The 12,696-nt window shown below is 43.4% G+C and overlaps 1 protein-coding gene across 1 annotated transcript in view; it reads right to left on the bottom strand.

Moving 5' to 3' along the window:
• Nucleotides 1–12,696, bottom strand: part of bzrap1 (benzodiazepine receptor (peripheral) associated protein 1) — a 97,924-nt gene that overhangs the window by 24,295 nt on the left and 60,933 nt on the right. The window contains exons 15-22 of the mRNA XM_015383670.1: nucleotides 11,998–12,102; nucleotides 11,398–11,600; nucleotides 5,909–6,015; nucleotides 5,711–5,820; nucleotides 4,755–5,630; nucleotides 1,069–1,220; nucleotides 481–957; nucleotides 7–384 (exon numbers count right to left, since the gene is read on the bottom strand). Coding sequence (XP_015239156.1) covers nucleotides 7–384; nucleotides 481–957; nucleotides 1,069–1,220; nucleotides 4,755–5,630; nucleotides 5,711–5,820; nucleotides 5,909–6,015; nucleotides 11,398–11,600; nucleotides 11,998–12,102 — 2,408 coding nt within the window. The remainder of the gene's footprint in view (nucleotides 1–6; nucleotides 385–480; nucleotides 958–1,068; nucleotides 1,221–4,754; nucleotides 5,631–5,710; nucleotides 5,821–5,908; nucleotides 6,016–11,397; nucleotides 11,601–11,997; nucleotides 12,103–12,696) is intronic.

The following is a 12,696-nucleotide window of genomic DNA, read 5'->3' as shown; positions in this document are numbered from 1 at the left end:
GCGTACCTGCTGCCTGCTGCAGTACGATGGTTCTTGGTCTTGCCTCAGGAACTCCTCAATGGACACCAGGCGAGTGTTCTCCATTTCCTCTTCCACCTCCGACTCCAGCGGTGAGGTGCTGGGTGGTCGCAGGACGTTGGTGCTCTGTGGGTTCAGGAGGTCGACGATCGGGGCTTTAGGTGGACTCGGGACGCGCTCAGGGGTCCCGAGCTTGGCACAGGGGTCCTCGATGAACTCTGTGATGGATGGGAAAGGACGTATTGTTCCGGGGCTGTCCGTGTCTCTGCGTAGATCCAACACCGGCGCTGGTGCCGCATCTGGAGGAGGTGTCGCCAGTGCTGGAGATGGCTGAGGAGCTGTGTTGATGGGGGAGGCCACATTCACCTACAGAGATAAATCATCACAACATCAAGACTTCATTCAGTCAAATAGAGTTTTATTCCCACTTCAGCTACTAAAAGATGTCAGAGTGAGCATTACCACTGGAGGACTGGGGGGGGCCACTGGTAGTGTGGCCTCGCAGACAGTCAAGGCAGCAGCAGAGTAGGGGTCGGCCCAGGCCTTCACATAGGAGGCAGATGCCAGGTGATCTTGGGCGTGGAGAGCCTGAGGCAGGTTGGCAGCAGCCTCCGCTGCAGGGCCCGGCCTGTGTGGGCCTGATGGCAGAGAGCTGGGCGGCACAGAGACTTTGGCAGCAGGGTTTCCATAGAAGGGTGGAGGGGGCAGGGTATTGCGAGCTACAGAGCTGCAGGGGAGGTGTGGCACAACTGGGACGGTTGGAGTAGGGCCTGCCATGACAGCAGCCAGCCTGGAGGGCACGTTTACTGGAAAAGAGTCGCAGGATTCCCCATGAGCAGACATGGTGCGGACAGTGAGCTCCTGAGCTGCCTGGAGGGACTGGATCTGAGAGGGGCCCAGCAGGGCGCTTCCAGCTGTAGGGGAAGCCACCTCCAAGACCTTCCATAGCACAACAACACAAACACATTAGAGAAACCTTCACTTATACCAAGAAAAACACATCAGCATGTGCTCTGATGATTATAAATCCCTCTTAAAATGTGAGCTTGCCTTCTTCCTGTCCGCGTATATAGTGTATCCGGTGACACGGACGCCGTTAGAGGTGCCAGCAGCATCTATAGTGACCGGCAGCCAGCTGATTAACGCGATCCCAGGAGAGGGGCCGGGCTCCAGCTGTACGTCCAGCGGGGCATCAGGGGGACCTGCAGCCATTAAAAACATTACATCACAGGAAGCAGCCAATCTATATGCAGGTTGCATTTCTATACTAACACAGGACAATACAGCAGGAGTAGGACTCTAGGAAGCTGCCAACTATCGACCTAAATGCATGAGAAGGATCCAGATACCTGAACTCCCAGAGTGTGGGCTGGAAACTGAAGCAAATGTGAAATAATTATTTTAAGAAACTGGTTTTATTTTTTAGGGCCATACAGATACAAATCACTCTGACATCAGTTTGTTCCAATGTTGTTGCAGCAAAGAAGATATTTTATAAATCTAAATGAGAAAAACAATACATGAAGCTTTAAAAAACATTTTAATCAAATGTTCTCAGATCTTTTTTTCTCTCATTTTCTTTCAAACAAATGTTTCCCTTTTAATTTTTCTCAAATGTTACCTTTCAGATTTTCTTTTTAACGGATTTTATATGTAGAATGTTTGATTTCTGTTTTGAGTTTCATAAATTGCAGGGCTTTTTTTTCTAATTGCGTTCTGCAGATCACATTCTCTTCATCTCTGGGGGATTTTCTCTAGAGCGAGGATGCATTTCTGTTGGTTAACAACGACATCAGCAAACAAACACTCTCATTGGTTAATGTGTGTCATGAGCGAGCAGTTTTGGTTGAATTGATCTGTGAGACTTTAAAAACGATTCAATTCAAAAACTAAATTTGACAAAAAGAATTTGGAAAAGCAAATATATAAATATAAAATCTATATTTTTTTTTTTTATGGAGGACCAGGAGAGTCACTGAAAAAGAAATGCAACCTGTTTAAATATAAAACTCACATTATACAATTAGAAGTCCAATTTAAAAGTGTTTTGTAATTTCCAATTTGAATGAAATTATTCAAGTAATTGTAAATTGCATTTATTAATCCATTACAAAATGCTGCAACTAGAAAAGGTATTTTCAAATCGTATTTCTAAATGGAGATTTACCAATCATCATTCATTAATACCTATTCTCATCAAACGGTTCCGTTTTTTATTTTTCACCTTGCCTTGTCTTTTTTTACTTTATCCATTCTACTATTTCTATGACCCTTCAGGTCAGAACGCACTTTTAAAACCAAGTTCAGCCAATCGCGGTTGCTCTGTGGATGCAACCAGAGCTCTCATTGGTTAAACAGCCAGGAATGCAACATCAAAAAGAAAATAGAGGTGAAAAAATAAGGATGATAGGGAAACATATTTCTAATCAGGTTCTAATCAGTTGTTGTTTCTACATCCCCATTTGGAAAGAGTTCAAACACATTTTGCAGTATTTAATAATGGATTAAAGCATTCAATTTATATTTTTTCTTTAGTAACTTAATTCAAGCTGTTAAAACCAGACTATTAACCTTATGATTGAAGCATTCAGTTAGAAACTGCTTTTTCTCTCTCCTGGTCCTCCATTTCTGACTTATGTAATTACTTCAGAGTGGGGTTAGTTCGTCCAAAAAAAGAAAAAAAAAAAGGACCCAAAAAGCAGAATAAATTCTTCATCTGGATCAAACGCCTGATAGACCAGCTCTGCATATTAAATCAAATGATTAGTGGTGGAAAAAAACAGAAAATGTTTGAAGTCCTGACCTGCCATTAGTGTGCTGAAGGTAATGGTGGCGCTCCTGTGTTCCCGCCGCTCCACAGGCAGCTCCCAGGGCGTCCGGTGCGGCCGCGCCTCCACTTTGACTGCGTACTGCAGGCTGGGCTGGAGGTTGTTGAGGCACAGCGAGTAGCAGCCGGCCTTCACCAGCTCGCACTCCTCGTCGTTCAAGGACACAATGTGCACGTAGTTACTGTTGCTGGGCAGCCAGGTCAGGCTGGCAGATGTGGCGGTAACTCTGTCCACGCGCAGCTGCGTCGGCGCCACGCTGACGTCCCGGCCGACCAGCATGCTGCAGCGGAGCTGGTCCGACAGGCCTTTCTCCGTCAGGCTTTGGACCGACACCCGGTAGGCTTTGAGGTTAATGTCCAGCCGCTCCAGCACCGCTTTGGTCTGGGCGCCGAATGGCACATTCAGACGCAGCTCCTGGTCTACGTACACATTGTAGCTCCACACGTTTCCCCACCCGGCCGGCACCAACGGCGGATCCCAGCCAATGATGATGCTCTTGGCGAGCTGCTTGATGAGGGTAAGTTTGCGTGGGTAAGGCACAACGTCCACTCCTACCTCCTCCAAATCCAAGTCCAGGCCGTTGGTGAGGGGGGCGGGGACAGACAAGGCCGACGCTGAATCTGAGAGGGTCGAGGCGGGGCCGGAGGCTGCCGGGGCCTCCGTCCTCTCCGAGGCGCTGACGCCCACCTGGAGGTGACGCTGGTGGCTGGCACTGTGCAAGCTGCTGTCTAGCAGGGAGTTGTGGGACACGTCCCCAGTCTCAGGGTGCTGAGCGCTCATTACGTCGTCGTCTGACACACGCTCCACAAAGTTGGAGGGAACCAGCCCTCTCCGCCCATCCATCAGCTCACCTGGGCCCAATAAAATATTAAACATCAAGTAGAAATAGCAGGAACATTAGGCTGCTGAAACAGGTAAAGATCATAGTTACCTTCATAGAAGCCATCATCATCCATGTCTCCGTAAACATAGATGTATTCCCCAGCAGTCAGCGGTAGCTCCACCTCAGGGTTGTCGTTTGGACCATCGTATGGATTATAACTGTTCCAGGTGAAAAGCGCTCAGTGCTCAGAATGAATCCCTTCAAGCTGTTCATGTTCAAATAAACTGGGTTTAATTCAACAATTACCTGTATCTGGCAATAAACACCTGAAGCTTCGCCGCTCCCCGGCTGGCCGTGTACGGCGCCGGGGCCACATCGACGTCCAGGTCCTCCACTTCACTGGCAGTGTCCACCTGAGGCGGAAGGGATCCAACAAATCAGGTTTAACATGAGAAAAAGCAAATAAGGAAAAAAAAAGCCATCCTTCCAGCATCTTATGATACTGCCAAGTCCTCCCCAGCAGGGGGTGGAGGGGTGGTTTGTGACCTTTAAGTGGTCCTGCAGGTGGCGAAGAAATAAAGTACCTCACAGTAGCATGTAGCCACCTTAGCAGGCCTATGGCTGCCATGGAGAGAGAATTCCTCCACCCCTCCAAAGAAGCATCAAAGGTAAGCCTCCTCATCAACCTTCATCTGCTTATCCATATAAATCTTGAAAAGCTGTTGCTGTTTAGAGGATTCACCCAAGAATTCATTTTTCCGAAATTAGAAGTAACTTGTTGAAAAGTTTCAGAGGCAGTGTGTCTCCAGGATTAAAGATCCTCCCTTTCACATATAAAGTCCTAAATAACCAGGTTCTATCTTATATCAGAGATCTGATCATTCCTTATGGTCCTAACAGAGCTCTTCAATCTCAATATGCAGGTTTACTAGTTGTTCCTAGAATTTCTAAAAGTAGAANAAAAAAAAAGGACCCAAAAAGCAGAATAAATTCTTCATCTGGATCAAACGCCTGATAGACCAGCTCTGCATATTAAATCAAATGATTAGTGGTGGAAAAAAACAGAAAATGTTTGAAGTCCTGACCTGCCATTAGTGTGCTGAAGGTAATGGTGGCGCTCCTGTGTTCCCGCCGCTCCACAGGCAGCTCCCAGGGCGTCCGGTGCGGCCGCGCCTCCACTTTGACTGCGTACTGCAGGCTGGGCTGGAGGTTGTTGAGGCACAGCGAGTAGCAGCCGGCCTTCACCAGCTCGCACTCCTCGTCGTTCAAGGACACAATGTGCACGTAGTTACTGTTGCTGGGCAGCCAGGTCAGGCTGGCAGATGTGGCGGTAACTCTGTCCACGCGCAGCTGCGTCGGCGCCACGCTGACGTCCCGGCCGACCAGCATGCTGCAGCGGAGCTGGTCCGACAGGCCTTTCTCCGTCAGGCTTTGGACCGACACCCGGTAGGCTTTGAGGTTAATGTCCAGCCGCTCCAGCACCGCTTTGGTCTGGGCGCCGAATGGCACATTCAGACGCAGCTCCTGGTCTACGTACACATTGTAGCTCCACACGTTTCCCCACCCGGCCGGCACCAACGGCGGATCCCAGCCAATGATGATGCTCTTGGCGAGCTGCTTGATGAGGGTAAGTTTGCGTGGGTAAGGCACAACGTCCACTCCTACCTCCTCCAAATCCAAGTCCAGGCCGTTGGTGAGGGGGGCGGGGACAGACAAGGCCGACGCTGAATCTGAGAGGGTCGAGGCGGGGCCGGAGGCTGCCGGGGCCTCCGTCCTCTCCGAGGCGCTGACGCCCACCTGGAGGTGACGCTGGTGGCTGGCACTGTGCAAGCTGCTGTCTAGCAGGGAGTTGTGGGACACGTCCCCAGTCTCAGGGTGCTGAGCGCTCATTACGTCGTCGTCTGACACACGCTCCACAAAGTTGGAGGGAACCAGCCCTCTCCGCCCATCCATCAGCTCACCTGGGCCCAATAAAATATTAAACATCAAGTAGAAATAGCAGGAACATTAGGCGTCTGAAACAGGTAAAGATCATAGTTACCTTCATAGAAGCCATCATCATCCATGTCTCCGTAAACATAGATGTATTCCCCAGCAGTCAGCGGTAGCTCCACCTCAGGGTTGTCGTTTGGACCATCGTATGGATTATAACTGTTCCAGGTGAAAAGCGCTCAGTGCTCAGAATGAATCCCTTCAAGCTGTTCATGTTCAAATAAACTGGGTTTAATTCAACAATTACCTGTATCTGGCAATAAACACCTGAAGCTTCGCCGCTCCCCGGCTGGCCGTGTACGGCGCCGGGGCCACATCGACGTCCAGGTCCTCCACTTCACTGGCAGTGTCCACCTGAGGCGGAAGGGATCCAACAAATCAGGTTTAACATGAGAAAAAGCAAAACAGAAAAAAAAAGCCATCCTTCCAGCATCTTATGATACTGCCAAGTCCTCCCCAGCAGGGGGTGGAGGGGTGGTTTGTGACCTTTAAGTGGTCCTGCAGGTGGCGAAGAAATAAAGTACCTCACAGTAGCATGTAGCCACCTTAGCAGGCCTATGGCTGCCATGGAGAGAGAATTCCTCCACCCCTCCAAAGAAGCATCAAAGGTAAGCCTCCTCATCAACCTTCATCTGCTTATCCATATAAATCGTGAAAAGCTGTTGCTGTTTAGAGGATTCACCCAAGAATAAATTTTTTCGAAATTAGAAGTAACTTGTTGAAAAGTTTCAGAGGCAGTGTGTCTCCAGGATTAAAGATCCTCCCTTTCACATATAAAGTCCTAAATAACCAGGTTCTATCTTATATCAGAGATCTGATCATTCCTTATGGTCCTAACAGAGCTCTTCAATCTCAATATGCAGGTTTACTAGTTGTTCCTAGAATTTCTAAAAGTAGAAAGGGAGGCAGATCCTTTAGTTGTAAAGCTCCAACTACTGGTTTTAGTCTGTGAGGCAGATATTCTGTCTGCTTTCCAAACTAGAGTTAAACTTTTCTTTATGATGAAGCTTATAGATGGAGTTACTCAGGTTGTCCTAAACTATATCTACTGTTATGCTGCTATATGTTTAGACTGCTGGGGGACATAGGGACCACTTTTTATTATTCTGCTTCATTCAATCTCTATTCTCCCATTCTGCAGTATCGGTTAGTTCAATCTCTAACTTTATGTTCTCTCTGCTTTTTCTAATCATAGTAGCTTCATCTGGTTTGTTCCTGTTTGTCTGTGACACCATCGTTGACAGAAATATCCACCGAGCTGCTGCCATCAACACCTCCAGTTATAGATGATGGTGCTGGGCCTGCTTTTCAGTGCTTAGTCTTCTTTCTCTCCTATACATAGCCATGGGCTCAGCTTTTACAGTGACTGACTGGATCTGCTTCATTTTATTCCTTTGACATGAAAACTGGCTCTGAGCTTGTCAGTGTGACTATTTATTTCCTAGAGAGAGCCATTTGTGAAACTAGCTTGAGGGGAAACATGCATTTCAATCCGATGGTTATAAAGTACAGGATTTGGTTTTCTGTCATTTCTACTGGATTGTAAGAACTTACAGGTCGATATTTAACAGCTTGTTGACAATAGGTTAAGGGTTGAAATACTCATAACAATTAAATGAGGACCTAAAATATGTAGAATATTGAATGCTTCACAAGTGTCAGTTCTGGCAAATGAAGTAAATCACTTTCATGCACTTTTCACTGAAGGATCACTAGCGTGTTTACATTAAGTCTGATTGGGAGAAGGCGGTCACTGTTTTTGCACAAATCTAAGCAGATTATGGAAACATTGTGATATAATCCATAGGTGAATATTCCTGGAAGATGGCAGGGGGTTGAGGTGATGCAAGGAGAAACTGGGACAATTAATTACATAAAAAATGTGACATAAATAATGGGGAAAAAAACCCTGCCATGCTTAGAAAAATTAAGAATTACAGTGTTTCATCATAAAGTTTGCATAAAGACCTGATAAACAGAGATATATATATTTTTCAGTTTGTTTTATGTTGTTGAGTATTTTGAAAATCTAAACCTTCAGGACTTAACAGGGTAAGGTTATTGTACCGGCACAACTTTTTATTTTCTAAAGCTTTGATTATTGACCTCATATTGATACTGATCCAATATGATATCAGCAGGAATCATTTATACATTTATTACTTATTTTGCATTGCAGCATGTATGTGCAAGATGCACACATTGTTTGCATTAAAATCCTCTTATCAAAGCTTGGAACATTTAGCAAGTTCACTAGAGCTGGTTATTTGTGAAAAGAACAATGATATATACTAACTAGCCTCCAGGTAGAGATAAACCTTTTACTCTGCTGAATCACACCACTCCATTTCCTATAAGACATCTGCATATTCAGGTGTACATATATACAGGTTATCTAGATAAAGTGTGGCAAAAAAACAGCCTGGTGGTTTAGAGCTGCCTGCAAAGGAAACCACCGTCGTTGACTGTATGTGATATTGTGCAGAGTGAGTTACAGGATGTGAAGCAATGACGATAAACAGGAAGAAAACATAAAATGAGTTTATTTTCGAGGTTCACAAATTAATCTTTTCAGGACTAATAAAAGCCTGAACAGACTCGGACTATACCACTATTATTTATACTTACACTGCAAAACGTTATCAAAAAAAGAATACAAATTTCTTAACTGAAGTGTATTTACACTTCATTTCAGTGGGTAATTGGATAAGTATTTTGGCCCTTAGGATAAAAAATTATGTGCACTGCACTTAGATACAATAATGGACTTTTTTTTCTCATTTTAAATGCAAAAATTGTATTTCATTGGAATATAAAACTACTTATATCAAATGAAATAGACTTATTAAGATTTTATTAATTTTTAATTAACCTTTTTCAGAGTAAAACGAAGGCAATTTTCTTAATATGTCACATTTTCGTGAAAAGACAAGTCTAAGTGCTGGACGTTAGAAGAAAAAAGGGCTGTAGTTTGTAACGTATAAATAAAGAGATTTAAAATGTAAAATAAGATGATAATATATATACATATTTAAAAAAAAGTTGGACGAAAATTTAATTAATAATGTTTACATAGCTCATTAAATTCGATTGATGGATGATGGAAGCCCATGACACCCTATCTGCCGAAACAGCACGAGAACTTGTAACCCGAATCATTCATGGAAAATAAGCCACAGGCTTATAGATGCATCTGCCCTGAACTACTGAGGTGTCAGTCTTCTCATCAAACTATGTTTTAGTCATAAGGCTTCAAAATAAAAAGGCTATTTTAAGTGAATTTTTTCAGTAAAAACTTACTAAATGTCCCTGTAGTCTTTTTTTATGCAGGTGACGGTTTGAGCACTTTTACAGTTTTCTGTGAGTTTATTCCAGATTAGTGTAGCATAAGAACTAAAGCTGCTTCTGCATGTTTGGCTCTGGTTCTCGATGGTTGATCTACTAACAACAAGTCAGTATTTATTTTGGAGCTTATCCATTCAGTGATTTACAGACTAAAAGAAGTGTTTTAAAGTCTATTCTATAAGAAACGGGGAGTCAATGCAAGGAGTTTAGAACTGGGCTGATGTGTCCACCTTCCTCGGTTTTAGTGAGGATGATAGCAGCAGCATTCTGGCTCAGCTGCAGCTGTTTGATCCACTTTTTAAACTGACCTGGGAAAACACCACTACTATAGATCAAGGTATGAATCAGTCCTGCTTAGACATCAGTCCTTTAATCTAGGAGAAGTTCTTCCGGTGATTGAAGGCTGACTTTGTTCCTGTCTTTATGAGCCTCTGAATATTCAGGTCTGAGTCCATAACTACACCCATATTTAGAGGCTGATAGGTGGTTTCTTGCTGCATTAACTGAAGCTTTGTGCTAACTTATAAACTCTGCATTTAGTCCAAAATTATTACTTCAGTTTTCTTTTTATTTATCAGAAGAAAAAATTGGCACATCCACGCAGAGATTTCTTCTCTGCATTTACCCAGAGCTTTGATTGGTTCACATTCACCTGGTGAGTGCGGAATATAAAGCTGTGATAACTTATTTTGTTTATAAAAACCTGATTTAGGGAGAGTATGTAGATAGTGAATAGGCCCTAATATAAACCCTTTAGACCTGATTTAGCATATTAACATTTATAAAATGTATTTTTACAAGTATAAAAAACTGCAGCAAATTGTCTTTGACATTAAAGTGGAGAAAATATAAACTTTGGTTCAAAATCAAATTGAAGAAATGAGTTAAAGCTCTAGGATGAACAAATACTCCCATCTTAAATCAGTCACTAATCAAACTGATGTCTCAATATAAATAAACATAATAAGAGAAGCTGTATTCATAGTTCCCTGGGGAGATAATCATTCCCAGCTACTACTATATAACCTTCATAATCCACAGTGCAGAGTGGATTATCTGACTAAATATGAGCTTTGGGGGCTGATGGGTGAGTAGATAAACGGACCACCGACATGCAGGAACAGAGGCAGACTCCTTAGATCCGCATTCAGGCAGCAGACCCTAAATATTCATCTTATGTTTATGTGCAGTTCAGTGCTTTTATCCAATGATAGGCAGATTTAAGGAGTTTTTTTTCTAATCCAATAAATCCATGGAAAACAACGTGACTGTGCAGAAATAAAGACAGAGGAAGATCTGCAGCCTTGATATAAATATATTCCGATGAAAGCAAACGTTACAGGTCCATTTCATTTAGCTTGATAATTTCTAATTAAAAAAGAATTTTAAGTTTTGCAGCATTTTACAGTGTATTTAAGGCGGCAGTGTCTGACTTTTTATCTGCAAAAATGAAGTATTGGTTTCATAAATTCATATTCTGCAAGAGACTAATAGAAGTTTCGAATGAGTAATTAAATATAGATATATATAAGTGGCATGCACATCCAATTAAACACGGCATGTTACATCATATTAGTTGATTACAGTAGCTGAAAGAGGACAAACTTGCTAGGCTTGAGCGTTTTAACTGTATATAAAAGACGTGCTGTCAGAATAGACATTGGACCGTTCTAGTAGCTGTTTTCTAATGAAATGGAGGAGCATGCATACTCTTTAACGAGCTAGAGGGAAGAGAAACCAGAAGAATATCTTACTACTGAATTGTAACGAAACAGTTAAAATTACCTACATTTACTAAAAATGCCCAAACCTGCCTGTGAAAAAGAATCAATTTTAGTTCTTGCAGTTTTCACCACAAACCTGAGAAACGCTTAATATTCAGTTTCAGCTGCTAAAAAGAGTAGCAGGAAATCCCCAACAGCCGGAACGGCTTTCACTCCCAGCACTGTGGGCCACTGCTATGCAGAGGGGACTGCCACAGACACAAGAGTTTAGTAGGGTCACAATCCTAATAAGTCATTTTTCCAACTCATCAATGCCAATAAAGCAAAGATGATCTCTTGATTATAAAGAAAAGAACAGAGAACATAAAGAACCGGAGCATTGAGCATTCAGCTTCCAGAGCGTTTGACTTTGAAAAGCACAGGGGTCTAAGTTGAGGTGCCATTTTGAAAACGCATGTGGTGTGACCGTTATAGAGCAGCAACATGCAGTTAGGTGCCTTGCCAGAGGGAAAATTGACATGGCAGAGTTTCATTCCTTCCAGGTTGTAGAACAGGTGGAATAAACAATCCTAGCTTAAACCCATCTAATAATCTGAACCAGTTGTATTAGTCATCAAATATCTAGTCAGATCTTTTAGTTTCACGCATCTGAGGAGTTAAAAGGTACCTCGTGTGTTGGGCTTGATTTGTGCGGGCTGAGGTGGGTGTCAGATTTGGGGGTGAGGTGCGCGGCTTCCGACTTGGAAGAAGAGCCTGACTTGCTGACGCTGATGCTGGGCAGCTCTCGGTGCTTGGTGACAGGTGAGCGCTCCACCCTGGAGAGTCCCGCAGCATGCGGCGTGGACCCCCGGCGTAAAGCAGCAGCCACATCTAAGAGAGGGAGAGAACACTTGGTGAACCCGGTTGTCTCTGATCTGTCTGGATGGCATGCAGGCAGCTCAAAGATGGCTGATTAATACGGTGGAGGGTGAGAAAAAAAAAAAAAAAAAAGATCCCGTGTCCATCTGTCTGAGGTCGGAGGTCATGCTACCTCATGTCGCCATGTATCACACCAGCAGCGTTAAGGGGCTTAACCGCCTCTAGGCTCAGACGTTTTAAAGATCGGGCAGCGATTCTGGCTGCCATGTGATGATGAGAAACAAGTACAAGCCCGGGTATATCTGGGTGGTAACCATGGCGATGCAGGGTGAAATGACAGATCAAAGCATGCCGGGTTTAGGTGACAGTGGTCAACACAGAGCATGATCCAGAGAGACGGAGGGCGTACCGAGGGGGTCGTCACCCTCCGGGCAGGAGAGAGGGTCACCTCCCTCGAGACTCCAGAAGGCTATTTCCCCCAGAGACACCATGTCCAGTGTGACACCAGAGCCGTCTAAAACACAGAGAGCGCAGCAGAAAGAGACAGACAGCTCCTCAGGAGATCTGCTGATTTCAGGCTGGAATTCATGTTAGAAAAACTTTTTTACAAACATCCCTTTAGATGCAAAAAAAAAAATGTCTCGATGGCATGCACAATAAAATAAAATGAAAAATAAAATAAAAATATCAAAATACCTTAGGAAGCATTTGAATGAGTCTTTACCCTTAAAATACAACAAGAGTAAAAAAAAAAATAGAAATAAATAAAAATAACAAGAGGTTCTAATTTTCATTTTTTCCATGGTTTTGGTGTAATCCCTGCTCCTAGTATATAGTTCTTTAGCAAGGTTTATGACTGTATACTTCAATTAACTATTATTCAACCACTAAATTAGTTGAAAATGTTTTCCATAATCAATTAATCGTGTTTAATCAAAAAAATTTCAGCTCTAATCTTTACTACAGTTTAATAGTTTTTTTATTTCTCTTGCAGTTCTTTTTTTTAACAAACCCTTTATTTAGTTTGAGGTTTAGCCTTTAGACTTTGTCATATCTTTACTGTTAAAGGAATAGTACACCCAAAACATGATTAGCCTTCATTTTCTAC

Source organism: Cyprinodon variegatus, unplaced genomic scaffold (genome assembly GCF_000732505.1).
Source record: "Cyprinodon variegatus isolate N-32 unplaced genomic scaffold, C_variegatus-1.0 Scaffold291, whole genome shotgun sequence".
In the NCBI taxonomy this organism is placed as follows: domain Eukaryota; kingdom Metazoa; phylum Chordata; class Actinopteri; order Cyprinodontiformes; family Cyprinodontidae; genus Cyprinodon; species Cyprinodon variegatus.
Note: the sequence above shows the minus strand (reverse complement) of the source record. Positions and strands in the feature narration are given on the sequence as shown.